Consider the following 25,526-nt stretch of genomic DNA (forward strand, 5'->3'; position numbering starts at 1 on the left):
AGGAAGATTTAATTATAGTAAAAAAACAAAAAAGAATATTCTTGTAAAAGATGGCATAATGAAACAACAATAAAGAAATTAACCCCAATTCATCAAAGAAAACACAGTGTGTCAAAGAAGAGCATGATCTTCTACCACTTACACACAAAGACGATATTCTAACCAAATGAATACAACTACTAATTTCCCTCAAAAGTGCAAAGACACATTGATCTAATAGATTATAAAAAATCAACAATTAGAATAGAATATCTATATTATTTTTTAGTTAAACATCATAGAGAATGTTTATATTCATTAATAGTAAACAATACAATATTTATAACCTAGGCACATTTTGAAATTTGTGCTTAATAGTGGCTCCACTCTTCACTCTTGTAGTGGCTATATCCACACCAATCATCATTCTAGTATGGACATATGAATAATGCCTAAAAACAAAGTCATTCAATATATAGGATACATAATCTTTGAATTCTATGAAGTCATTAGTAACACAAACAAATATAGAGTCGTTACATTGGTAACTACATGTTATTTTTATGTTTTCTATGTTTTTTTTGGGCCATAATAATCTAGATGCATGAAATATGAAGAAACAATTCACTGACTTATGTCCCAAATATGATAAAATTCAGACAAGTGAAGAAAAGTATTAAATTTGAAATGCATAAAGTTGCTTACATGAAATTGTTGTTATGGTCAATAATAAATCTCTGAAACTTTGTGCTACTCCAAGCTCTGTAAAAACAATCGAAAATCTTGTGGGGAAAAATAATAATAATACGACATCAAATGTATTTCCATGATTGTTTGAATGTCTGCATGATACATAAGAATTAGAGATTGCATGGCATTTACTTTGGCTCCTCGGATCACTGGAAAATATTATTCAATTCCAAAATGATAGTAACTTGAAACTATTACTTCTTCTTTTTTTTGACTAATTGCATTATTTTATTAGTTGCAAAAAAGTTATATAATCATTTATGAGTTGTCATTAATTTATTTATGACAAATTTATTAGTTTTAATCATATCTAAGTGTTTCTACTTAGGGGTCTATAGTTGTATTCCATGCATCAAATTAGCTTCATTTCTCTCCACATAATGCAAGAAGGAATTCCATGACTAGAGAAATCATTATACTCGAGTATAAATATTTGGGTTACTTTCCCAACACGACTATAAATTAAATATTTCATTTTGAGCCCACTATAGAGTGGTGAAACTCATCGTCATATATGTGTACTTCCACACATGTGTTTGTATCGAACAGACTTTAACTACAGTCAGATAGCTTGGTAGCTAACTACTTTCAAATATTTTTGCGACACTAATGTTAGTGGTTCATAAATATACATGGCCATAATGGTAGTAATTTGAAATTGTTATGAAACTCTTAGTTTTTTTTGGCATGATTGCATTTTTTTTATTAGTTTCCAAAAAGAAATGATAATTTATAGATTGTTATAATTTATTTACAACAAATTTATAACAAATTTATTATTTATAATTTAGAGCCAAGTGTAGCTATTTTGAGATATACATGTCTTTCATGCATGAAATAGTTTGATTTCTCTCCACATAATAGAACAAGAGTAATGGAAGAACTAATTTGCATGAATTTGTTGACTAATGTGCACATTAGGATGAGAGTTAAAAAAGAAATTTGATTCTTTTATGTTACTCATTCTTTATTTAGAAAAGAGTTTGGTTGTTTTATTTTTATTCATTTTTCGCGTAGTCTAATGAGGCGGAGGAGTTGCCCAGAAAGTTATGGAAATTCTAGTCATATTTAGAGAAAATCCGGCCAAGATTTTTGTAAATCCAAATTATAGTTGTTAAACTTCAAAATTTTAGATGTTCTAGACGTTTTTGATGGTGCTGAATCCATTTCCACCATCAAAAACATGATTCAAATACTGAATCTACAAATTCTTTGAAATTTTTTACCGGAATTCTGACCCTTTTTGTCCCAGCAATTCCTCCCTCGATAGACTACTCCATCTTTTAGTTACCTTATTTTTATTTTTTTGTCACATTGTCTTGGTAGGTGTATGGTCCATATAAGTAAGCAACTAAACTTTAATATTAATTCGCGGGGGGCGTCTCTATATCAATCCAACCTTGGGTGGATGTACCGGTGTTGATTTTTACGCCGTAAGGCGTTCCCTCTGAGAAAGACATCCTAAAATGTGACGTGTGCGATCCTGAGCCATTGGTTCTGTGTGTTAGATGATTGGAGTGTTTTCTGCCGTTCGTTTTATCTGTTTTTCATAGAAAAAAATGGTTTTTTTCCATGGTAATGGGGCATGAAAGGCCAGGCTTGGCCTGCTGGCGATGAGACTCTTCTGCTGGCCATGAGACCCTTCGCAGAGATTGCCTGCTGGCAAATGAGACTATTCTGCTGGCGATGAGACTCTTCGCAGAGACTCTTCATGTCCTTCTTCCCTACTCTTTGTACCTATTTGAAGGCTATGTGGAAAATCTGATGCATTGTTTTTTCTTATTCTCACCTGCCTCACGAATCGCAAGCTCCTTCGGCCTATCCATGTCCATAGCAACCCTGTGCGCTCCTGGGAGGGATCTGATGTCAAAATTTCTTTCTGCATAGATTAACAGAGTTGTTTATCCGGCCGGCCTTCACATTTTTCGGTTCGTTCCTCTGCCTATTCTTAACTCCTCTCTGGTTTCCTTGCTATTTTTTATTAATGACTGTCGTTCAACAAAATGTCATTTCCCTTAAATGAATGTCACACCTCAAACATATATTTGGTCTATTCTGTTTCAACTTTCAACTTGATCACAAACATTTTTCTTAGCTGGAATAGGTTTTATCAGATCTGTTGTGCTTCTAATGTATAATACAAAACAAGTCTGCATAACATGCGTCTAGAAATAGTCTATCTTCAATTTAGTAAACACGTCTTGCAGAATTTTATAATTCTAGATCATGTCATGCTCTGTTTTTGCATCGAAATTTACCTGTAATGTAGAAAATTCCAAAGGGTCATCAAATACTCCATAGATTCTCCATCGATTTCAAAAATTTTAGGCAGAGTGAATCATCAAAAGATGAGCAGCGATTCAGACCAACAACCTGGAATCGGTTTTATCAGATCTGTTGTGCTTCTAATGTATAATACAAAACAAATCTGCATAACATGCGTCTGGAAATAGTCTATCTTCAATTTAGTAAACACGTCTTGCAGAATTTTATAATTCTAGATCATGTCATGCTCTGTTTTTGCATCGAAATTTACCTGCAATGTAGCAAATTCCAATGGGTCATCAAATACTCCATAGATTCTCCATAGATTTCAAAAAATTTAGGCAGAGTGAATCATCAAAAGACGAGCAGCGATTCAGACCAACAACCTGAGCATGGATTCAAATAGAATTACATGGCAATTGTGCTCAAAAGCCATTGTGAGTTTTATTTAATTTAAACCTTGTGCATGGAGACAACTCCTGGGTGAACCATGTCTATCATTTGGCATTGAACAGCTCCTGATGCAGCCTGTATATATATACACATAACCATCATCCTGATTTCAGAAATCAAGACATGGAAATGTGTTGGGCCCTCAAATGATACATACAGAATCCCTTACAAATGATCATTCAATGATGGCATCCTGCTACTATCATGTTTTAACATCTCAGCATTCAAATACTAGTGATAACAATGAATTGGGTATGTATTGACTATTGAGTACCTCCTCTATTTTGGAGAGATTGAGCTGCAGGGCAGAATTGATCCATGCTAGAAGCTCGTTCCTGCCTACAAAGTAGGCACCATCCATCATCCCTATATTAGCTCCTACTTGTTGAAGAGGGCTTTGTCTTAGGTTTTGGATTTTGAGGTAGATCATGAGTTGGAGCAGGGGAACCTGAACTTGATCCAGGATTAGGAACAACAATTTCAAGAAACAACCATTAGAACACCACCAACAACATCATCACTAAAATAAACTAAAACCAAAGTAATTGCATCCTATAAGAGAAGGCTGCTTGGAAGACTCTGGTCATTTCCTTCACGTGAAAACTTATTGATTGCTTTGTTAACATCTTTCTTTCTTAAATTCTTGATGTCCACGAAGTTGAAGCAATGGAGTTTTTATTTTAGCCTTTGCTTTGTCTTTTATTTTTATTGCATGTTATGAACTAGATAAAAATGAAAATTCAGTTTGTTGTAGTGATAAGCAAGATACTGAAACCTTAGAAACCTTACAGACACATGGGCCATTATTTATGAGGGTATGTGCTGGTAAATATAGTATCATAGATTCTCCATAGATTTCAAACATTTTAGGCAGAGTGAATCATCAAAAGACGAGCAACGATTCAGACCAACAACCTGAGCATGGATTCAAATAGAATTACATGGCAATTGTGCTCAAAAGCCATTGTGAGTTTTATTTAATTTAAACCTTGTGCATGGAGACAACTCCTGGGTGAACCATGTCTATCATTTGGCATTGAACAGCTCCTGATGCAGCCTGTATATATACACATAACCATCGTCCTAATTTCAGAAATCAAGACATGGAAATGTGTTGGGCCCTCAAATGATACATACAGAATCCCTTACAAATGATCATTCAATGATGGCATCCTGCTACTATCATGTTTTAAAATCTCAGCATTCAAATACTGGCAATAACAATGAATTGGGTATGTATTGACTATTGAGTACCTCCTCTATTTTGGAGAACAACTCATTTCCAGCATCATGTCTATGGAGTGAAATTCTTCATCACACAGGACATTTACCCGCTAGAAGTCTCGGATGAAACAATCAAACATCTTACCCTTGCTTCTATTGCATCAGTAGATGTTGCAACAACCTTCTCATATCCACTATTTGTAAAGTCTACATGAAATGTCATTCCACGACTATTTCTGGATGGAACAGTATGTATGGGATCATTGTACCTTCAACAGTTTCTCTGGACGTCAGTCAACCTCTTCTTCCCATTGAGGGATCTGTTCCAGGTAGCATGAATTCATTGCACGTACACAAGAATGAGGCTAACAACATCAGAGATGCAAGCGCCAAACTTAAACCTTCAGCATCAATCAAACCAGTAGTACACATGCATATATATACACTGACAAGAAGTAACAGGCTGCTTCCGATTATATGTTTCATATTTTCCATGATCATCATAGCTGATAAAACCATGCATTTTGGCTGCATTGTCAAGAGCAGCTCGATCTAACCACCTAGTTTTTCTCTTGTCAAGAGCAGCTCAATCTAACAACCTGGCTTTTCCATTGAGACTATACCTGTGCACAATTTGCACAGCTTCATTGTCAGACAAATGCTCCCCGAGGCCATCCCACAAAATTATCATGAATTTATACTCTGCTTTGATATCACATTCATGAACATAGGCCTCTCCCAACAAAAATGTTATCTTTACACTGTTCATATATCAAATTCCAGTGTCTATTAAAACATGATTTACTCAAGTATAAAATCTGAATTATGCCTTTAATCAGCCAAGAGTTGTCCTTGGAAACCACTATATTTTGACCATATGGATGGAGTGCTTGAAGCTCTTTGAAAATCTCCTCCATGGTTGCACTGTGATCTCTAACCAATCATTCTGCCCTTATTGATTTGTTTCCAGAAATCCCTAAAACCAGCCCAGATTTTGCCAATTCTATTTATGTAACTGACCACACAGAAACATGAATGATTGATTCTGCTGAAGAAATGGCACTGATCACACTCTTTGCTTCATAACGTGCACTGTTTGTATTTTGCACATTTTCTTTTAACTAGCCAAGAGTTGTCCTTGGAAACCACTATATTTTGATCAACTGGATGGAGTGCTTGAAGCTCTTATGAATCTCCTCCATGGCTGCACTGTGATCTTTAGTCAATCATTCTGCCTTGATTGATTTGTTTCCAGAAATCCCTAAACCAGCCCTGCAGTTGCCAATGTTTGCCATAAAATACAGTTTTTCTAGTTATGTAACTGACCATACAACAACATGAATAATTGATTCTGCTAAAGAAATGGCACTGATCACACTCCTCGCTTCATAACGCCCACTGTTTGTATTTTGCACATTTTGTTTGCAATCCAATCTTATGCCATACCTCAAGTCTTCTGTAGCTAAAACATTACATGAATGGTTTGTATTTTGCACATTTTGTTTGCAATACAATGTTATGCCATACCTCGAGTCTTCTGTAGCTAATGCATTACATGAATGATTGATTCTGCTGAGCATACAACAGTGGTCACACTCCTCTCTTCATATGGTGCACTATATTTTTTGTTTATTTTGCTTGCAATCCAAACTTATGCCATACCTCCAGTCTCTGAAACTGGATCAGCATGAGGGCTGTTATAATCCACTTGTGTTTCCGAGCTGGGAGAATCAAATGGTGGAGCAATCAAATCTGTAAGCCCTGTTGTGCCAGCATGAATACATGCCTCTCCAAAAAAGTTGCATTTTCCTTCATTAGCCTTATGTTTTGCATGGCTTGCCATTGTGCAGTAGGTTCTGACCAAATTCTCAAATGGGACATTGCTTTCACTCTGAACCGAGACATGTTGCTTAATAAAATCAGATCCTACCCCATTGAAAAACAATGCCATTGCGCTGACTGTACTAAAAGATTGACCCTCCCACTCAATAACTTGAGATACTCCAAGAGTGCTTGATGAATCTGATTTTATACCATACTCTTCAAAACAGACAGTATGTGGAAGCAGAATGATAAGTCAAGCAAATTGATAAAATGTGTGTATTGAACCTCATAGCTATCACCGATCTATCTTTCCATGCTTTGCATTTACGTGTTTCCTCTAATTCTCAAGTTTAACTGAATTCTGTCATATATATGGATCTTTTATATGTTCTTTAATAATTTTCTTTTTTGCAACTTGACTCTCACATATTGACCTGTGATCAATTCCTATGCAACTGACTATTCTTTCTTCTATTCATTGATTCAATAAAATATCCTTCAAAATATTCTTTGTTGGCCAATATTTCTTTAAGTTACTTTTATACAACCTGAATCTCAGACTTTAGATTTGCACTTTTCGATCTCATCCCCACTTCATAACTCAACAACAAATTTGTTCTCTTCTTTTCAAGGTGGATTCTAATTTATGCACTTATGTTCATTTTTTAGATCTGTCTCTAAATCGCTTCTTTGATATAGTTGTGTCCTTTCCTCCTTATTCTCATCTAACTGCAAAGTGCAATTTCTTGACTGCAATACCTACCTTTTTAATCTTCAACCCCACAAATATCACATCGATAGTTCTTCCTTATATATCCAGTATCAGTTTCTTGTTAACTGTTAAATGTGGTTATTTTGGATTTATTAATAGTCGTTTATTTTACAACTGTCGAATACCAGATACCTAGAATTGTGCCTTAATTGTTTTTTCTATGATCCGAGGCTTAAATCAAGGACTTAAACCCTTTGAAATCCACCTGGAATGAGTACTTGTCACTTCCTATTGTTCACCATTGACTGCTACATGTGAAGCCATGTCATCGCTATGACAACGCCATCGAACATTACTTGAAATCACCAAGTCATTGTTTAAACCACACCACTGCTACTTGATGCCATGTGAAATGTTATGTCAACATTGGAATTTCGTATTGGATCATTTCTGCATAACATGCATCTGGAAATAGTCTATCTTCAATTTAGTAAACACGTCTTGCAGAATTTTATAATTCTAGATCATGTCATGCTCTGTTTTTGCATCGAAATTTACCTGCAATGTAGCAAATTCCAAAGGGTCATCAAATACTCCATAGATTTCAAAAATTTTAGGCAGAGTGAATCATCAAAAGATGAGCAGCGATTCAGACCAACAACCTGGAATAGGTTTTATCAGATCTGTTGTGCTTCTAATGTATAATACAAAACAAATATGCATAACATGCGTCTGGAAATAGTCTATCTTCAATTTAGTAAACACGTCTTACAGAATTTTATAATTCTAGATCATGTCATGCTCTGTTTTTGCATCGAAATTTACCTGCAATGTAGCAAATTCCAATGGGTCATCAAATACTCCATAGATTCTCCATAGATTTCAAAAATTTTAGGCAGAGTGAATCATCAAAAGACGAGCAGCGATTCAGACCAACAACCTGAGCATGGATTCAAATAGAATTACATGGCAATTGTGCTCAAAAGCCATTGTGAGTTTTATTTAATTTAAACCTTGTGCATGGAGACAACTCCTGGGTGAACCATGTCTATCATTTGGCATTGAACAGCTCCTGATGCAGCCTGTATATATATACACATAACCATCATCCTGATTTCAGAAATCAAGACATGGAAATGTGTTGGGCCCTCAAATGATACATACAGAATCCCTTACAAATGATCATTCAATGATGGCATCCTGCTACTATCATGTTTTAACATCTCAGCATTCAAATACTAGTGATAACAATGAATTGGGTATGTATTGACTATTGAGTACCTCCTCTATTTTGGAGAGATTGAGCTGCAGGGCAGAATTGATCCATGCTAGAAGCTCGTTCCTGCCTACAAAGTAGGCACCATCCATCATCCCTATATTAGCTCCTACTTGTTGAAGAGGGCTTTGTCTTAGGTTTTGGATTTTGAGGTAGATCATGAGTTGGAGCAGGGGAACCTGAACTTGATCCAGGTTTAGGAACAACAATTTCAAGAAACAACCATTAGAACACCACCAACAACATCATCACTAAAATAAACTAAAACCAAAGTAATTGCATCCTATAAGAGAAGGCTGCTTGGAAGACTCTGGTCATTGCCTTCACGTGAAAACTTATTGATTGCTTTGTTAACATCTTTCTTTCTTAAATTCTTGATGTCCACGAAGTTGAAGCAATGGAGTTTTTCTTTTAGACTTTGCTTTGTCTTTTATTTTTATTGCATGTTATGAACTAGATAAAAATGAGAATTCAGTTTGTTGTAGTGATAAGCAGGATACTGAAGGAGTCATTCGGTATGATGGAAAAGCTGTAAGTTTTTGGTAGTTTCACGAATATGGTTGTTGATCTCTATTAAGGGAGGAACAGTAAAGATACATTTTTCTGTTATATATGGTCAAAGAAGTCAAGCAGTTCAGGCAAGCCCTGCACAGGCAGATCAATGTATAATCTTTTCCAATGTTATAAAAGACTTTTTCTTCAAGATATACATGTGAGGACATCCCACACCTAATGGGGCATCTGCACATCAAGTCCCACTATAAAAGGTTGGGATGTAATCTATAAATATAGAACTTTAGAAATTGTTTTCTAGTTAAGCCATTCTGAGTTTTATTTAATTAAAACCTTGTGCATGGAGACAACTCCTGGGTGAACCATGTCTATCATTTGGCATTGAACAGCTCCTGATGCAGCCTGTATATATACACATAACCATCATCCTCATTTCAGAAATCAAGACATGAAAATGTGTTGGGCCCTCAAATGATACATACAGAATCCCTTACAAATGATCGTTCAATGATGGCATCCTGCTACTATCATGTTTTAACATCTCAACATTCAAATACTGGCAATAACAATGAATTGGGTATGTATTGACTATTGACTACCTCCTCTATTTTGGAGAGATTGAGCTGCAGGGCAGAATTGATCCATGCTAGAAGCTCGTTCCTGCCTACAAAGTAGGCACCATCCATCATCCCTATATTAGCTCCTACTTGTTGAAGAGGGCTTTGTCTTAGGTTTTGGATTTTGAGGTAGATCGTGAGTTGGAGCAGGGGAACCTGAACTTGATCCAGGTTTAGGAACAATTTCAAGAAACAACCATTAGAACACCACCAACAACATCATCACTAAAATAAACTAAAACCAAAGTAATTGGAAAGATACACCTTCAAAACAAATGGTTACAAATGCCATCAGATGTATCTATAACATTGCCTTCACGTGAAAACTTATTGATTGCTTTGTTAACATCTTTCTTTCTTAAATTCTTGATGTCCACGAAGTTGAAGCAATGGAGTTTTTCTTTTAGCCTTTGCTTTGTCTTTTATTTTTATTGCATGTTATGAACTAGATAAAAATGAAAATTCAGTTTGTTGTAGTGATAAGCAAGATACTGAAGGAGTCATTCGGTATGATGGAAAAGCTGTAAGTTTTTGGTAGTTTCACGAATATGGTTGCTGATCTCTATTAAGGGAGGAAGAGTAAAGATACATTTTTCTGTTATATATGGTCAAAGAAGTCAAGCAGTTCAGGCAAGCCCTGCACAGACAGATCAATGTATAGTCTTTTCCAATGTTATAAAAGACTTTTTCTTCAAGATATATGTATGAGCACATCCCACACCTAACAGAGAACAGAGTTGTCTTGTTGTCCATCACATAGAAATATGCTGGCTTCTTGGAGGCAGTCTTCAATAATTAGAGCTGAGAGCACCCTTTGAACCAAAGCCACCATTGTCTAGCTACTAATGCTTTCAAGCCTGACTATAGCTAACCTTAGCATAGAAAAATTAATAAAACTTGAGATAAATATAATGCCTCAAATAGACCTGTGCCATTCTTGTATCTTATGATTTGGTGTATTTAACTTGGAAAGATACACCTTCAAAACAAATGGTTACAAATGCCATCAGATGTATCTATAACATTGTCTTCACGTGAAAACTTATTGATTGCTTTGTTAACATCTTTCTTTCTTAAATTCTTGGTGTCCACGAAGTTGAAGCACTGGAGTCTTTCTTTTAGCCTTTGCTTTGTCTTTTATTTTTATTGCATGTTATGAACTAGATAAAAATGAGAATTCAGTTTGTTGTAGTGATAAGCAGGATACTGAAGGAGTCATTCGGTATGATGGAAAAGCTATAAGTTTTTGGTAGTTTCACGAATATGGTTGCTGATCTCTATTAAGGGAGGAACAGTAAAGATACATTTTTCTGTTATATATGGTCAAAGAAGTCAAGCAGTTCAGGCAAGCCCTGCACAGGCAGATCAATGTATAATCTTTTCCAATGTTATAAAAGACTTTTTCTTCAAGATATATATATGAGGACATCCCACACCTAATGGGGCATCTGCACATCAAGTCCCACTATAAAAGGTTGGGATGTAATCTATAAATATAGAACTTTAGAAATTGTTTTCTAGTTAAAACATTTACATATGACAAAATTACGGCATTACACAATCGATCTACCAAACATTTATATTGCCTTAGGTATGTGTTTGAACTAAACACAAATATTCAACATTATTCTCAAATATTTTCTAACCAAAAAGAGAATGTTATGCTTATTCAAAAAGCTTCAAATTCTGTTCAAGAGGTTGATACATAATGTCTTTAGAAGCTGCTCCAAAGCTCTTCAAGGGTTACTGAGAGTCATTCCAAGTACATCACTCGACATCACTGGTTTGAGATCATAACATAATCCGAAGGATTTAAAAGGAATGGGATAGGGAACCTTTCCTTCTTGTCATTCACCACCACCGTATGTTCTATACTTTCATATTTGTCTTTGCTCCAAACCTGCACAACACAAAAAAAGGCTTGTTTCTATGAAAACTGTAGGGTGCTTAAAACAAAATAAGTTGCTTCTAAGGCAGCACTGACAGAATGAATGCAAGCTATATATGGCCATTCACTCATAGATCAATATATTTTATTTCTAGGCTAATCCAATGTACATAGCCAATCATATATTGCCTTAACCATTTTGTTAAAGCTTGTTTCTTCTGGCTTCACTTGTAAATAAAGAAAAATATCATTTCATCAACAGAGACAACTGGTTATTTAAATTGTACAATCTATTTCAATTAAGAAACCAACAATTTTTTTTGTTTCAGTCCTAGAAAACTAGACAGTTTGTTCCTTTATACAAAAGATTGATATTACAAAGAGTTGAGAGCTGCATAAGAGCATCAGCCATAGTCCCCAAACCATTTTCATCAGCTGCAGATATATTGTCAGATTGCAGATTTTCCAATTCTTCATTTGCCACTGCTGTGATGCATTGGAAGATTGCAAGCAACCTCTCCAGAGGGAAACTCCCTAGAACTTTAAGGAACTTTTCTTGCTCCTCATGTTCCTTTCTCTCTGTGGATTTTACACTTCTATTCACAAACCAACAAAAGACAGTAAACGATAATTACTCCCAAAGTGATGATTGGGATTGCATAATTATATGGAGGAAACGTTAACTTCTTGCTGCCATGAAATGGGAAAGAGGGCATAGTATTCAGATGAGCTGGAACTTCTCGATAAAAGAAATCAGATCCTTCCTTCTCTTGATATCGTTTTGCACACCATTAGATTAGTCATCCGTTGGTGATTCACCAACATTCATTTTAACTAATTCCAGGAGCTTACTTCTCATTGAATCAATTGCATGAATTTTGCAATTCTTCATGATGCAACCCTTACCAATGACACTGTAGTGGGTTGGAGTTGTAGCAATAAAGGTAATGTTGGATGCTGTGCGTGATTTGGAAAAGGCTTGCAACGTAACATTCCCCCAATTTTTTTTCAAATCATAGTATATATTCTGAGATTTGGAGGAGCCATTTACCTTAGGCATTGTGACTGTTTGTGTTCTTGGTGTCACTGCTAATCTAGATAGTATCATAAGAAGAATCCTCACAAGTGCATTGGACAGAGTTGTCTTGTTGTCCATCACATAGAATTATGCTACCTTCTTGGAGGCTGTCTTCAATAATTAAAGCTGAGATCACCCTTACAACTCTCCATATCCTTTGTGTCATTCAAACTTCCAAGCCTCAAGGCCTTTTTATTCACACTTGCATTTGACAATATTTTTTTTCTTGCTTGTATTAATGGGACTAGCCTTCCATTCTGATGCTCTCCAGATATATAATTTGTAGATGCATGTATGTCCTCGACCTATTTGATTTGTTCCTTGGCGAGGTCTAAGCCATCCTAAGTGAAGAATGCAAAAAAAAGAGTCTCTAGTTATTCAAAAATGGTCATGATCATGCAGTTTCACTTGCATTCACAGTAGTATTTGCAGCTGCTAGGAATTCTTCAGAAACAGGGTTCGCTTTTATCTTTAATGAGTCAAAATCTTCTTGGGCAGAATTTGGCAAAAGAAATTGTAAGATCGAGGCAAGCTATTCAGTGCCTTTATGGGAACAGGGCACAGCTGAATTTGATATCTGCGCACCTTGGAGAAAGTGTTGGCAATTTTTTCTTTACTACTTGTTCTCGGATCATCTTGCATGCAGTCCAATCTCTGTTCTGTTATTGAATTTGCAGTTGTTTCTCCGTACCTTTATCTGACAATAGCCATTTTTTACTATATAGCACGCAGTTGCAAGCTAAATGTGATATTAACTAATTTGTAGTTGCTGTTTTTTTCCCTTTTTACAATAGTTGGATTCTAAGTTAACACTATCACTATACATGTATGGGTTGTCTCGGAAACATTAGACAGAATGGAGTTGCATGTTTTCAACTATTCTTATATAATAATCACTTCTTAATTTGCATAGCATTGTGCAGCTTATGTTGGTTAATCGCTTCTTAATTTGCATAGCACTGTGCAGCTTATGTTGGTTACTCACACAGTAATGTTAAATACAGATACTTTGCCTTTGCCTACTCTATTTTCTCACTGGGCAATTCAACTTTCAGCATTGAAGGACATTTTTTGGACGTTCTCTTTATTTCTTCGTCTCCGGTAACAACCTTAATCTCCTTTCCAAGTTTTTGCTTCATTCCTCTTTCATCCATGGACCATGAAAGAAAATCCTCTTCCATCAATTGTACATTGGCCGCTGAGTAGCTACAGAGCCTTATAAATTTGATTCAAAATTATTTCCTAGTTGAAATAATTTAGTTATATATATGCTTTCTTGATAATTTAAACTTTATCCCTTTCTGTTAAACTAATGCAACGTGGTGCCATCGTGTCTGTCTTGTTTATTCAAAAATGGTCATGATCATGCAGTTTCACTTGCATTCATAGTAGTCTTTGCAGCTGCTAGGAGTTCTTCAGAAACAGGGCTCGCTTTTATCTTTAATGAGTCAAAATCTTCTTGGGCAGAATTTGGCAAAAGAAATTGTAGGATCGAGGCAAGCTATTCAGTGCCTTTATGGGAACAGGGCACAACTGAATTTGATATCTGCGCACCTTGGAGAAAGTGTTGGCAATTTTTTTCTTTACTACTTGTTCTCGGATCATCTTGCATGCAGTCCAATCCCTTTTCTGTTATTGAATTTGCAGTTGTTTCTCCCTACCTTTATCTGACAACAAGGTTAATTTTAGGGGCGAATAATAGCCAATTGGCGAAATTTAAGGCTTTTAATATTTTAATGGGGCGAATTTTTAATTAAAATAATAATTTTTTTTTATATAATTAGCCCATATTTTATTTAAAAATTAATTTATTTTTTTATTTTAGCCCAGGGCGGATAAACTAACCGAATCGTATTTGATCAAAATAGCCCCATTTTGATATTTGCGGAATCGTATTTGATCAAAATCGCCCCCATTTTGATTTACAGTTTGGGTTTTCTGGTCTGGGAGTGGTTTGTCAGGGTCGATTTGGTCCCGGGAGTGGTTTGTGAGGGTCGATTTGGTCATGGGATGTTAGATTTATTTTGAAATGGAGGGCGGAGCGAGGGCGGCTACCTGTTTTGACGGATTCAGCCCGCTGTTTTGGTGTATATGGCTCCCTGGGTCCCTGTATAAAAATGGTTTTGAAATAGGTTTTTTCATCCTAGTTCACAAATCTAGCAGCAGCAGTTTCGGTGGGATATTCTTGCATTTTCAGATTTCAATCCGCTTATTCTTCTCTGGTTTCGGTATCCATTGTTTCTTGGATTTGAACGGCTCATGATTTCTTTTCTCAGGGATTGCAATTGCTTTCCGGAAGATGGGGTATACCTGTTCATGGTACTTCTTTCGACATCAAGTTGATAAACCTTCCCTTAGACTTGAGTTTTGTTTGGTTCTTGTTCGTTGGGTGATGATAAAAAATGTAATATTCATTTGTATTTGTTGATTTTATACTCATGGAACTTGTTTCTTATTTGCAACGGTTTATAATTCACCAAGTACTCGGTATAACCCACGCATTCGTGTACAAACCAGTGTAGACGAAATAACACGAATATCTCCGGTAGTCAGTCCATTTCCATCAGCCGGCTGGTGGGAGCGGTAAGTGTCTTTTGGTTTCTTTTATGTGATAGCTAGTTGATGTTCTGTTGATTGTTTATCGATGGTAGTCTAGTGGATTCAATCTCTCTAGTCAATGAGATGGTCTGATCAGATGTAAGTGATGATTTTAGAGTTGATGTAGGTTTGCTCTTTCAAACCAGCAGCACCCAGCCGGGATAGCCTTTCCTTAATGCTTCTTCTATGAAGTGCCAGGACACAAATATAGGGTTGGTTTCAGGGCATAGGAAGTGAAGCTCTGAGATTGCATTACACGATCTAAAAGAGCGAAAGGCTTCCTAGTGGGCTCGGGTTCCTGGTATAGGTATAAGAAAGCCAGTAGAGCTAAATAGAGAATGGCTGGAACATAAGGTGGCGTGTCTGCTTGAACCACCTCCTATCTAGTAACATTTGCCTGCCGTTGTACTCAGTTCTTTAGTGCTCTCGTTCTCCTTTTGGACCAGTTGTCCATTCTCCTCACATGCAAAGCATGCATTCACATAAAATTCACCAATTTTAAAAATAAAAGGTTACCTGGCCTCTTCTGATGCCTCCAACATCAAATTTTGTCTTCCTTCCATGCTTTAGGAAGGTACTCCTTCTCTTTCTTCTATTCTTATGACAACTATGAATGATTGTCCCTCTTGAAAATCCTTATCATCTGCATCTATACACATAGCATCAGTATCATAATCACCAAGCTCTTTAGCCCCATATGGTATATATGTTAGTGTTACGAGCACTTCTAGCTAACCTCCCATGAGACTTTCATTTATTGTCTCATCGACATCCTCTTTGTGTAGCTCCCTCTACTGTTATGATGCTTTTTCAACCATATCTTCTATCAACAAATCCATATGTTGATTTGAACTCTTTATGCAGTCCATGAGACTCTCTGATAGTCTCTCTTCAACATCTTCCTCATCATCAAGGACTATTCCCTGCTCTGGTTCAAAATAGTGAACTAATTCAACTTTAGGCTCAACAGGTGGTTCATCTTCCTCCCTAGCTTTCTAGCTTTAGGGGGCTTCCTCTTAAAATCTTTTTTCTGACAAGTAATTTGGCCTTCTTCCTTAGGTCCCATCTCTACCTTTGGTATTCTCTTTCAAGCCTCATTTTGACTATGTTGAATCTCTCCTTCAACTCATAAATCTCCTTTTCAATTTCTTCTTTACTCATGCCATTTTCCTTGGCATGCTTCTCCCTTTTGTTATGGCCTCTCTTTGAATTATGTCCATTAGTAGCCATCTTCTTTCCTCCTTTCTTGTGAGCTTTCTCTTGCTCATTGTGAGCTACACTCAAGCCCCTTTAACAATTCTTCTCCATCACTTGTTACCCAATATCTCACCCACTTCACCTCAACCTAGGCTTTTGGTATTCCTCTGGTTCCCTCCTATGGAACCCACTTGAGCATGCTCTGGTCTTCTATCGCTTCTACACTTTTCTCACCTTTTGAGAACTCCACTTGTTCTCTTCTCTTTGAGGACCTCAGCTAGAAACCTTCTATGTTTTGTTTTGTAACCTATTTGTCGTAAGTTTCTTGCCATACACTTTAAGAACTTTATTGGTCCTCTGTTACCACTCCTTCTACTATTACCACTGTAAGGATTAACTCCTTGTATACATTTAAAAAAAATACAAACCAGTTACCTACTAGTTCCTTAACCTCTGAGGTCTCAATATCTCAGTTCTTCCTAGCTCTACACTTGGTTGGTACTTCTTTAATATGCTCCAATCCTGTATTCCGTTCTCAATCTCTTTCTCTCCTCACTTTTTTTCTTAGGTTCCTCTTGCCCAAAATTTTCTTGGTTTCTTTGTCTCAACTTTGATGTCTCTTCTTCACGAGCAATCTTATAAATCTTTTTGGTTCACTGCAGAAACCTCCTCAATCACTTGTCAATCCCCAAGAGCATCGATATTGCTCTAGTACCACTTAATGCATACCTTTTGGCTACTCTCATATTTCCATCATTCAACGTAGTCCATCTCATTCATTCACCTTCCCATTTTTGGCTCTTCCGGTCCCTTTTTTTAGCAGCCTTAACTGTGGAACCTTACGTTATGACCCACTAGTCAATTGCTCTATTCCTTTGACCTTTGACATAACAAACAATCTTGATTTTCCCAGATTTTCCACAAGTTCTTTCTCACAGTGACTATACTCACCCCTGTCTTGCGTTCTAAACCTCCCTACTACCTTCAACACAACCACCCTTAATAAATATCTTCGCATAACCCACTTAGTTGTTCTAGGTCACTAGACAGTTCTCAACCTCCTTAGTTGAATATTTGTTCCCACTGTGCCTTGAAACCTCACAGAATATGCTTAAAGTGTGTAATAATTCTCCCAGGCCAAACTTGAAGTCAACACACACACCTGTCTCCTGGTATTTGAAAGCACTCAATCTCAATAATAAAGGTGCTTAGGCCTAACTTTACTCATATTACACTTGAGGTACTTGAAGCGGCAGCAGCTCTCTTCTCAAGCGGTATGTGTTCTAGTTCTCAAGTGTAATATGAGTAAATTTAGAATGTACTGCCGTTTGACAATACTTGTAAGCACTTTGAAGCAAATGTGGCCTGAATGCTGTTTGAAACTGGAGATACTGATGACCTCAATGATGTGAAAAATTGGAGATACCGTATGGCCTCAATGGTGTTTGTAATCAAAATCTGGATTGAACACAGTGTCTGTATAGACTGTTGTATAGATTGTAGTCTAATTATGTATAGACTATTGGTCTTAAGAGCATTCGATCATTGATCAAGCCATCATGACCCATGGCAGCTTTGAAGGGATAAAAGGAAGACGTGTTGAAGCCAATGCTGCCATTGGAGTTTGATTCTTGAATATCATGGAGATTAAGAAGAATTATGTTCCATGCTCAAGGTTAATTACAGTAACGTTTTATGTGCTTACTCTACAAATGAATTTGAACAAGTTTTTCATGGAAACCTTTCGAAAAGAGAAAAAAGACCTTGCATTATAGTTTATTGGTGGATTCCTATATTTTCTTGGTTGTTGTTACATGTTGACTATTGGAAGATCTGTTTATATTACTGAGAATCTTTCACCTGAAAATGGAGCAGTAAAGGACATATTAACTGTTATACGCTTTTGATTTTTCTGCCTTTGAGAACCTTGTGAGTTGTATGTCATTGAAGGGTGACTTGGTTTGAATAGTTAGCTTTGGAGAGCAGTTAGAGGAAGAAATAACTCAAACCCAAACTCAACAATGAAATTTTATCAATGTGTCCATTCCAATAGATTATTATTCTAAATCTGGATGATGTGGCAACAATAATTATATATTTTTTGGAATGTACCTCAGTGAATGATCACCTTTTGTAATATTTTAAGTGCCGCTACATAGAGATGTTATTTCTATGCTTAATTAATTGCATTGATGTGCCATAGAGCAATGCAATGCATCTGGATACTTGAAGTCTTGGAATTGCAGAGCAGCATTTGCTTGATTCCTTGGTAGCTGTTTGAAGATCCTAACCAAACTGATGTTTCTTTCAGAATTGTGGTTCTTTGTCATAGTAGTATAGTACGCTGTTCCTGAGATTACCTTTGGTTCTGTTCTGAGATCTGTAGAGAATTGTTGAGCAAGGGGGAGGATAGCTTCATCTTAAAGCATCCCTCTACCCAACGTTAAGCTTGATGGGAAGAATTATCCTATCTTCAAGTGAAGGGTGCTAAACATATAATTGAAGAATTGATTGTTAAGACTTGTGGAGGGTAAGAAGACAAATTGCACTGTTGCTAAAGAATTAGTAAATCTATAAGACAAATTGCACTGTTATATAGAGTGTCTATACAACAGTCTATATATTACAACTAAGTACAATGTGGAGAATAGGAAATGGAGAGAAAGTGAGAATAGGTGAAGATCCCTAGGTGAGGTTTAAAAGGCTCCAGGAGATTAATGAAGAAACTATTGAGACCCTGCATAACAATGGCACACAATCAAGCTGATATTGTGGATCCAAATTTGACCACCATGCAGAAACAACACTAGATATCAGCAAGGTCAACAGGTTTGGAAGGATATTCGTTTGACAATCGATTTGGCTATGTTAACAACTTAACATATTGCAACTAAGTACAATCAAAATTAGAGATAAGGAGGATGAATTAAATTGGTCTAACAACCTTGATTCAGTCGGCTACATAGCAAAGCTTGGTTACAAAGTAGTGCTCACAGAGAAAACACAAGGGGAGCCAGTATGCTCGTAGAGAAGCATATGGAAAATCAAAGACTAAGTCAAAACTAAGTTGTGTTTAGAAAAAAGATATTGAAATTTAACTGAGGATATAAACCTAGGATACCTACCACAGTCCGGGTAGAATTTGAATATTTTTCTAAATTCTTAACCAGACCATATAAGGGTTCCCCTACATATTAGCATCACTAGTTTTACTTTGTAGTCCCATTTACCTATCTGTCAGGCTTTATTTAGACTTAAATAAAATTATCTTGCCTTATCTACATTGTTTCTCAGCCTTATATCTTATGCTACAAAATTAGATAGAACTTTGTAATAAAGGCAGGACAACCTTTCAATCTGAGTCTTGACTTGCAGCACCCTACAAGTTGGTCAGGCTTAAATTTTTTTGTTGGCAGGTATTGAACTATGATACTATATCTATAAAATATATTTCTTCTGTACTAACTGTATTGCCTAGAATATTTTGGTCATTGAAGTTGTGGGTTGGCAGGCTCTAATAGCCCACTTGGAGCACAACCCCTTGAAAAATTCGGCTTTAAGAAGAATTACATGAGAAAATTGCTGTCACTTAGATGTCAGTAAAAACTGGTAGGTCTTTAGACTTTTGATCATAGTTGAGAACATTCCTGAGATAACTTTCTTTGATAATCCAGACTATAAAATTTCTGAGAATGCTGCAAAATGGAAAAACTGGAACTAGACATGCTTAAACCTTCTGCACTCCTCAAAATAGTTCAGCTTACACTGTTTGATTTATAAAACAGAGAATGCCAAGCCAACTGAGCAATGGCATTCATCAACTCCTATATCTTCAGACTTGATTGTTTCTCTTGAAGTCTCATCTTCCTAAGGCTAGTGATTGGTCAGAAAGAAGCCCTGACTTTCAGTAGATGAGCTTTTCTCTAAACAAACCTCTTGATGTGGAAGTAATAGTGGCTTTCCTTGACCCTGTCAAGACTTCCAAATTAAGCTTTCCATCTTATTATATTTTAACCTTTTATTTTTCACATGCTAAGGGATGGAGGCTCTACCCTTTCCATACTTAGATTTCTGGTTGTTCAAATTTCTTCCTCAGGTAGCAATACCCTTTCATTTGGCTTAGCATTAGCTTTTGAGTTTTGGGCATGGTAGACATACTGTAAGCTGGCTTGGGAGGAGGGGACCAGGTCCTGAATCCTGTCAACCAACTTCTGTAGGGAATTAGGAATAATTCAAAGAAAGTGATGTTGTTTCAATGTTATACAAATGAATTATTATATTTTATGTCTTAAAATTTAATAGTTTCCCATTATCATTGTTAAATAATTTTTGTGAAATTCCATTTTGCCTCAAAATTCAATTTCTGATATATGTTCTTTCAATGTTGACTCAACAATTATTTTGCAAAGTATAATTCTATTTTCTATGAACAAGTGAATTTATATGAAGCATATCTCAACGCTTGAAAACTGTTGATGCAGGTTTGCAGATCGATTGGAAATTTTAATTGTGGAATATTTAGTGAGATGTCAAAAGATAATCATGGGAAGAAACCATTAAGGCAAACAGATGTATTATCATACTTTCAAAAGGCTCCATCCAAAAATACACATTCTCTTCATGATTCAAGCTCCTTTGAACAATCTGTTACTGAGAGAGAGGTTAACTCTTGTGGAAATGCATTTGATATCCATACGATGGATGAAGAAATAGGTTCCTCAAGTGGTCAGGGTGAGATAAATGCAGTTTCAACAGAAATTGGTGATGAAAATGTTAAAGATTTTTCCTTGGAAAGTGACACAATCCATTCGCGGAAAAGGAAAAGAGGCCAGTGGGCCATAGGAAGACGATTCCAAGAAAATTGGGTCTCAAGTTTTCCATTTATTGAAGAAATACCTCCTACAAATGAGAAAGAGCTTTTCCGACAAGTTAGATGTATTGCGTGTAGTTGGAAAACTCAAAAGGAAGTGAAATTTCAGATGAAGCTAGATACGGTACAAAAGCATGCAGGAAAGGTGTATGAAAAGAAAATTGTAAATGGTAAAGAGAAATCTATTGTTAGATGGAAATCTTCCGAGGAATGTCGACATGTTGAATATGCAGAAGAATATAAAAAATATTTATTATGTAAGAGGAAACTTGAGGCGGACGGAGGAACCATCATATCTCTATTTGAAAAGACGATGGAAAGAAATTTGTTATCCAAGACGATACAATTGAGCACTGTATTTCACATCTTATCTAAAGGTCGTCCTATGACAGATTATCCAGATCACATGAAATTACTATCTTTTCTTCAAGTGCCAAACTTTCCATCTTCTCATTGGTCTGTAACTAGTGGTTGGGGATGGGCAGGATATCTAGCTCAAGTAGAAAAGGATGATTTGAAAGAGAAGATTGCAAATGCTAGGTTTTTGGCATTGTCTTTAGATGAGGTTACAGCTATAGATAATACTTCATGGATTTGCATGAGCATTTATATGGTTAATGACCATATTAGACATTCCTATCTACTTGGGATTAATAAGATGAGAGAGACTTCTACAGCTGAAAATATTTATGAACTTGTTCTTAATGGATTGAAGGAAAGTGGTATGGATGAATTAATGATTGCAAAAAAGTTGGTATGTGTTGGAGCAGATGGAGCAGCGGTAATGCAAGGACAAAGGAATGGCCTTTGTGTTAGGCTACAACTATCAGCTTCACCATATATGCTTAATATTCATTGTATGGCTCATAGGATGAATCTTGCATTTAAAATAGTAAGCAAGTTTCCATCAGTTTCAAAAGTTGAAGATCTTGTACGTGAGACTCATGCATACTTTTCTCGTAGTCCCAAACGATATTTAGAGTTTCAACAATTTGCAGATGGTATTAGAGATGGAAAAAAACTACTGAAAGATGTTGATACAAGATGGATCTCATTAAATGGACCAGCTCAAAGACTATTTAGTGAGTTCAAATCTTTGGTAGGGTTGATGTATGAAAATCGCTATAATGTAGACAAAGCTCAAGATCTTCTTTCTCAACTAACTAATATAGAGACATTATTGACATTGGCTGGAATTCTTCCTATGCTACATGAAATGAATGTCCTCGTGAAAATGTCTCAGAATCGCACAATGTATATTGCGGAATACACAAATGCAAGAAAGTCAGCATGTCTTGCATTGGATAATTTGTATATGATGCCAGACTCTTTTACTGGTCCAGAGTTTAAAAGTTGGACTGAGATCATCAATATAGAAAATACTGAAAATTTTTTGACCTTTGATGAAAAAGGGATACTATGTATCGTAGTGCGTGGGTATATGGTTCCCTTTCATTATATTAGTAAGACAGGACGAATCACCAAAGATTGCCCCGTGTCAAGAGACCAATTTGATAATATTGTGATTTCAGTGAGACAAAATTTGATAGAAATTGCAAGATCACTATCATTAGAGATAAGAGAACGATTTCCTCGAGATGAATTGTTGGAGGCCATGTGTGTGGTATACCCTCAATATTGGAACAATTGTCAATGTCGAAGAACTTTAAAAGCTGATTTTCAAAAAAGATTAAAATGTTTAGTAGACCATTTTTGCAAGAAAGTCTCGATACATGGAGAACAAATTGAAGGTATTTTAGATTCATCAAAATTGTATCAACAAGGTGGACGCTTTGCTAAAACAATGTGGAAGCAATATCCTTTTTTGGAGAATCCTAATGAAAATGGTGCTATAACAAGATTATGGACTACTTTAAGTGCTAGCCAATACCTGCAAGAAAACATATCAGAATATTTCAAATTAGCAGATTTGTGTCAAACCATGATTTTGGGATCAGTGGAGGATGAGAGAATGTTTAGTGCATTATCATTCTTGAAGTCAAAGTTGAGGAACAAGCTTGATAAACATGTGGATACATGTTTAAGATTATATGTAACAAAGTATGACATTGACAATTTTCCATATGAAAGAGCGCTAACTCTTTGGCGATCAGATTGTGATAGAAGGGGAGAAAACAATATAATAAATCTATCTAATGAACTTGATATAGAACATAATGTTTTGGAGGCTCATAATGACAGTTCATTTAGAGAAGATCATGTTCACAATTTAGAAAATGAGGACCAAGATGAGAACTGGGAAATTGAAATACCCTAGGACTCTTATTTTGGTATACATGTTCCATTGATCATGCAAAATTACTATATGTCAACTTCAGGTAAAAATAGGTTCTATATTTGTATTTTTCATTGTAACATTGCAACAACATTATTTTGATGTGTGTTATTTTAAGATTGATGTTTCATATTTAATCATTACATTGTTTGTTTCTTATCTGTGACAGGAAATAAAGCTGGATTTGGTGAGGTTGGGACCTATTTCTTTTCACATAGATAGTGTCTGACTATTATTAAATGATAAATAACAAATTTAACAAGACTTTCAAGTCATTTGCTAGCCATTTCTTGTCAGTGATTTGTCAGCCATGTTTTCAAGTCTTTTAGGTACTAAGTTGTTTGGGTCCCCACATGTCCTTAGGACCATTAAGGGATGAGATAACATGAGTCAGTCCAACTCATGCCCCGAATTTACTTTTTACCTATTGATGTAAGTGTTTTGTTACCACTTATCACCAACAAAATTCTACCATAACATAAACCAACTTGAAGACGACACTTCTCATCTTCCTTTTACATAAATGCTCTATGGATCTCCCTACTATACTTTTCCGAGACCAACGTCCCTTCTTGGTAGGTCTCTCCACCATACCACTAATCACACAATAGTAACTACTGCCTTCTATAAATCTCTCTAGTCTCAGTTATTTGTGTCCCTGTCACACTCGACCAATATAATCTTGCAGGTCTACTTTTTTATCATATCTTTATTTTTTGTTATTTTGTGTATTTAACATTAGTACCATCCAAGAGTAACGAGTTAGTGTCCTTTGGATTTGATCTTTGATTTGAAATGAAGTCAGATTTGATGAAGCTGGGACCTATTTCTTTTCACATAGACAGTGTCCTAGTATTAAATGATAAATAACTAATTTAAGAAGTCTAACGCTAAGCAACAATGGGCTTATTCAAGTACATGAAATTGCATTGATGTCTAGCTCTAATATCTTAGAAAATTTTAGCAGTTTGTTTGCTGCTTGTTTAGAGGATTTTGTCAAGTTTGAAATTTTTGGTTTATTTTGGTCATATTTTTTTAGTCGCTTGACTCATTTCATGCATAGATCGACAGATCTAGTTTTATTTTTATAATTATTGTTGTTTTCTTTATATATTTGGTGGTTTGAGGAAAGATATTTGATTTCCTTTCACTTTGTGGCATGATTTCAACATCTTCACCTTTTAGAATATAGTAAAATATTATTCTTATTTTATGTTTTCTTGGAAAAGAATTATTGATATTTGGAAAGGGAAATAAGCCCTAGGTAGCTAAGCGAAGAGAAAAATGGTCTATGTACTAGGTTCCTGCGCATTCATCGTAGGAGACCTATTGGCATGAGACCGACATTCCTTTTATGCAATTACACTTTTTCAAGGCGGAGCTGAGTTTGCTGACTTGGGAAGAACACTGACAGCTGATCATAATGCTAAGGAGATTATAATGTTGGTTTCAAAAACAGGATTGTGAAAATTGTTTGCACTAGTTCTTCTTTTGGTCATATTTACTACCAAATTTGTGTCTTGCTGATTTTTTACATTTGTAATGACCTTGTGCAGAGATGGTTTGAAGAGCCCGATGTTAGAGTGTGAAGACTCTCTACAAACCACAAGGACTACATTTTCTTGGAGGGCACTCAATGTTCTTGGTGTTGCTGAGTCTCTTCGCTCGAAGCGTAAATGGATACAATGGTATGGCCATAACATCACTTAATTTGATCCTCTTTACTAATCTCCTAATATCATTTCAATACATCAAATTGCTTTGTTTTCATGGAATCCAAAGATACATCAGTAATGTTATTTTGTCTTGGAAATACTAAATTATTTTGTTTTGATATCACCCAGTTTGAGTTGTTCTTTGCAACTACCACTTGATCATTTAACAAGCATTTGAAATTCAAAGTGAAATAAAGCTCTTTTAGTTTTTTTCCAGAAGAAGATTAGATGTTGCACTTGGTACCATAGGCCTTGTAAAAGGGTTGTACTC

General features: G+C 35.9%; 1 protein-coding gene and 2 pseudogenes across 11 annotated transcripts in view; 1 reads left to right on the forward strand and 2 right to left on the reverse strand.

Moving 5' to 3' along the window:
- The first annotated feature begins 2,124 nt into the window (after positions 1–2,124).
- LOC149163011 (putative boron transporter 2) overlaps positions 2,125–25,526 on the forward strand; it is a 30,243-nt gene continuing 6,841 nt past the window's right edge. The window contains exons 1-3 of one of the 9 annotated variants that reach the window (XM_089437492.1): positions 2,125–2,657; positions 13,584–13,680; positions 25,097–25,228. In XM_089437492.1, the coding sequence (XP_089293618.1) occupies positions 25,217–25,228 (12 nt within the window). In that variant the 5' untranslated portion in view covers positions 2,125–2,657; positions 13,584–13,680; positions 25,097–25,216. Of the gene's footprint in view, positions 2,658–10,778; positions 11,088–13,583; positions 13,681–24,504; positions 24,983–25,096; positions 25,229–25,526 lie in introns of those variants that run through there. The other 8 variants (XM_089437488.1, XM_089437489.1, XM_089437490.1 and 5 more) reach the window with 8 other exon arrangements.
- LOC149163012 (microtubule-associated protein RP/EB family member 1A pseudogene) lies at positions 3,227–4,187 on the reverse strand (annotated as a pseudogene). Its single transcript, XR_016261466.1, has 3 exons — positions 3,722–4,187; positions 3,454–3,522; positions 3,227–3,265 (listed from the first exon to the last, which is right to left on the reverse strand). The product of XR_016261466.1 is annotated as a microtubule-associated protein RP/EB family member 1A pseudogene (transcript).
- Positions 7,994–8,937, reverse strand: LOC149163013 (microtubule-associated protein RP/EB family member 1A pseudogene; annotated as a pseudogene). The gene is made up of 3 exons (XR_016261467.1): positions 8,489–8,937; positions 8,221–8,289; positions 7,994–8,032 (listed from the first exon to the last, which is right to left on the reverse strand). The product of XR_016261467.1 is annotated as a microtubule-associated protein RP/EB family member 1A pseudogene (transcript).

The sequence above is a fragment of the Pinus tabuliformis genome, chromosome 5_2, assembly GCF_031772625.1.
Source record: "Pinus tabuliformis cultivar Carrire ecotype Pingquan chromosome 5_2, CPIR1, whole genome shotgun sequence".
In the NCBI taxonomy this organism is placed as follows: Eukaryota; Viridiplantae; Streptophyta; class Pinopsida; order Pinales; family Pinaceae; genus Pinus; species Pinus tabuliformis.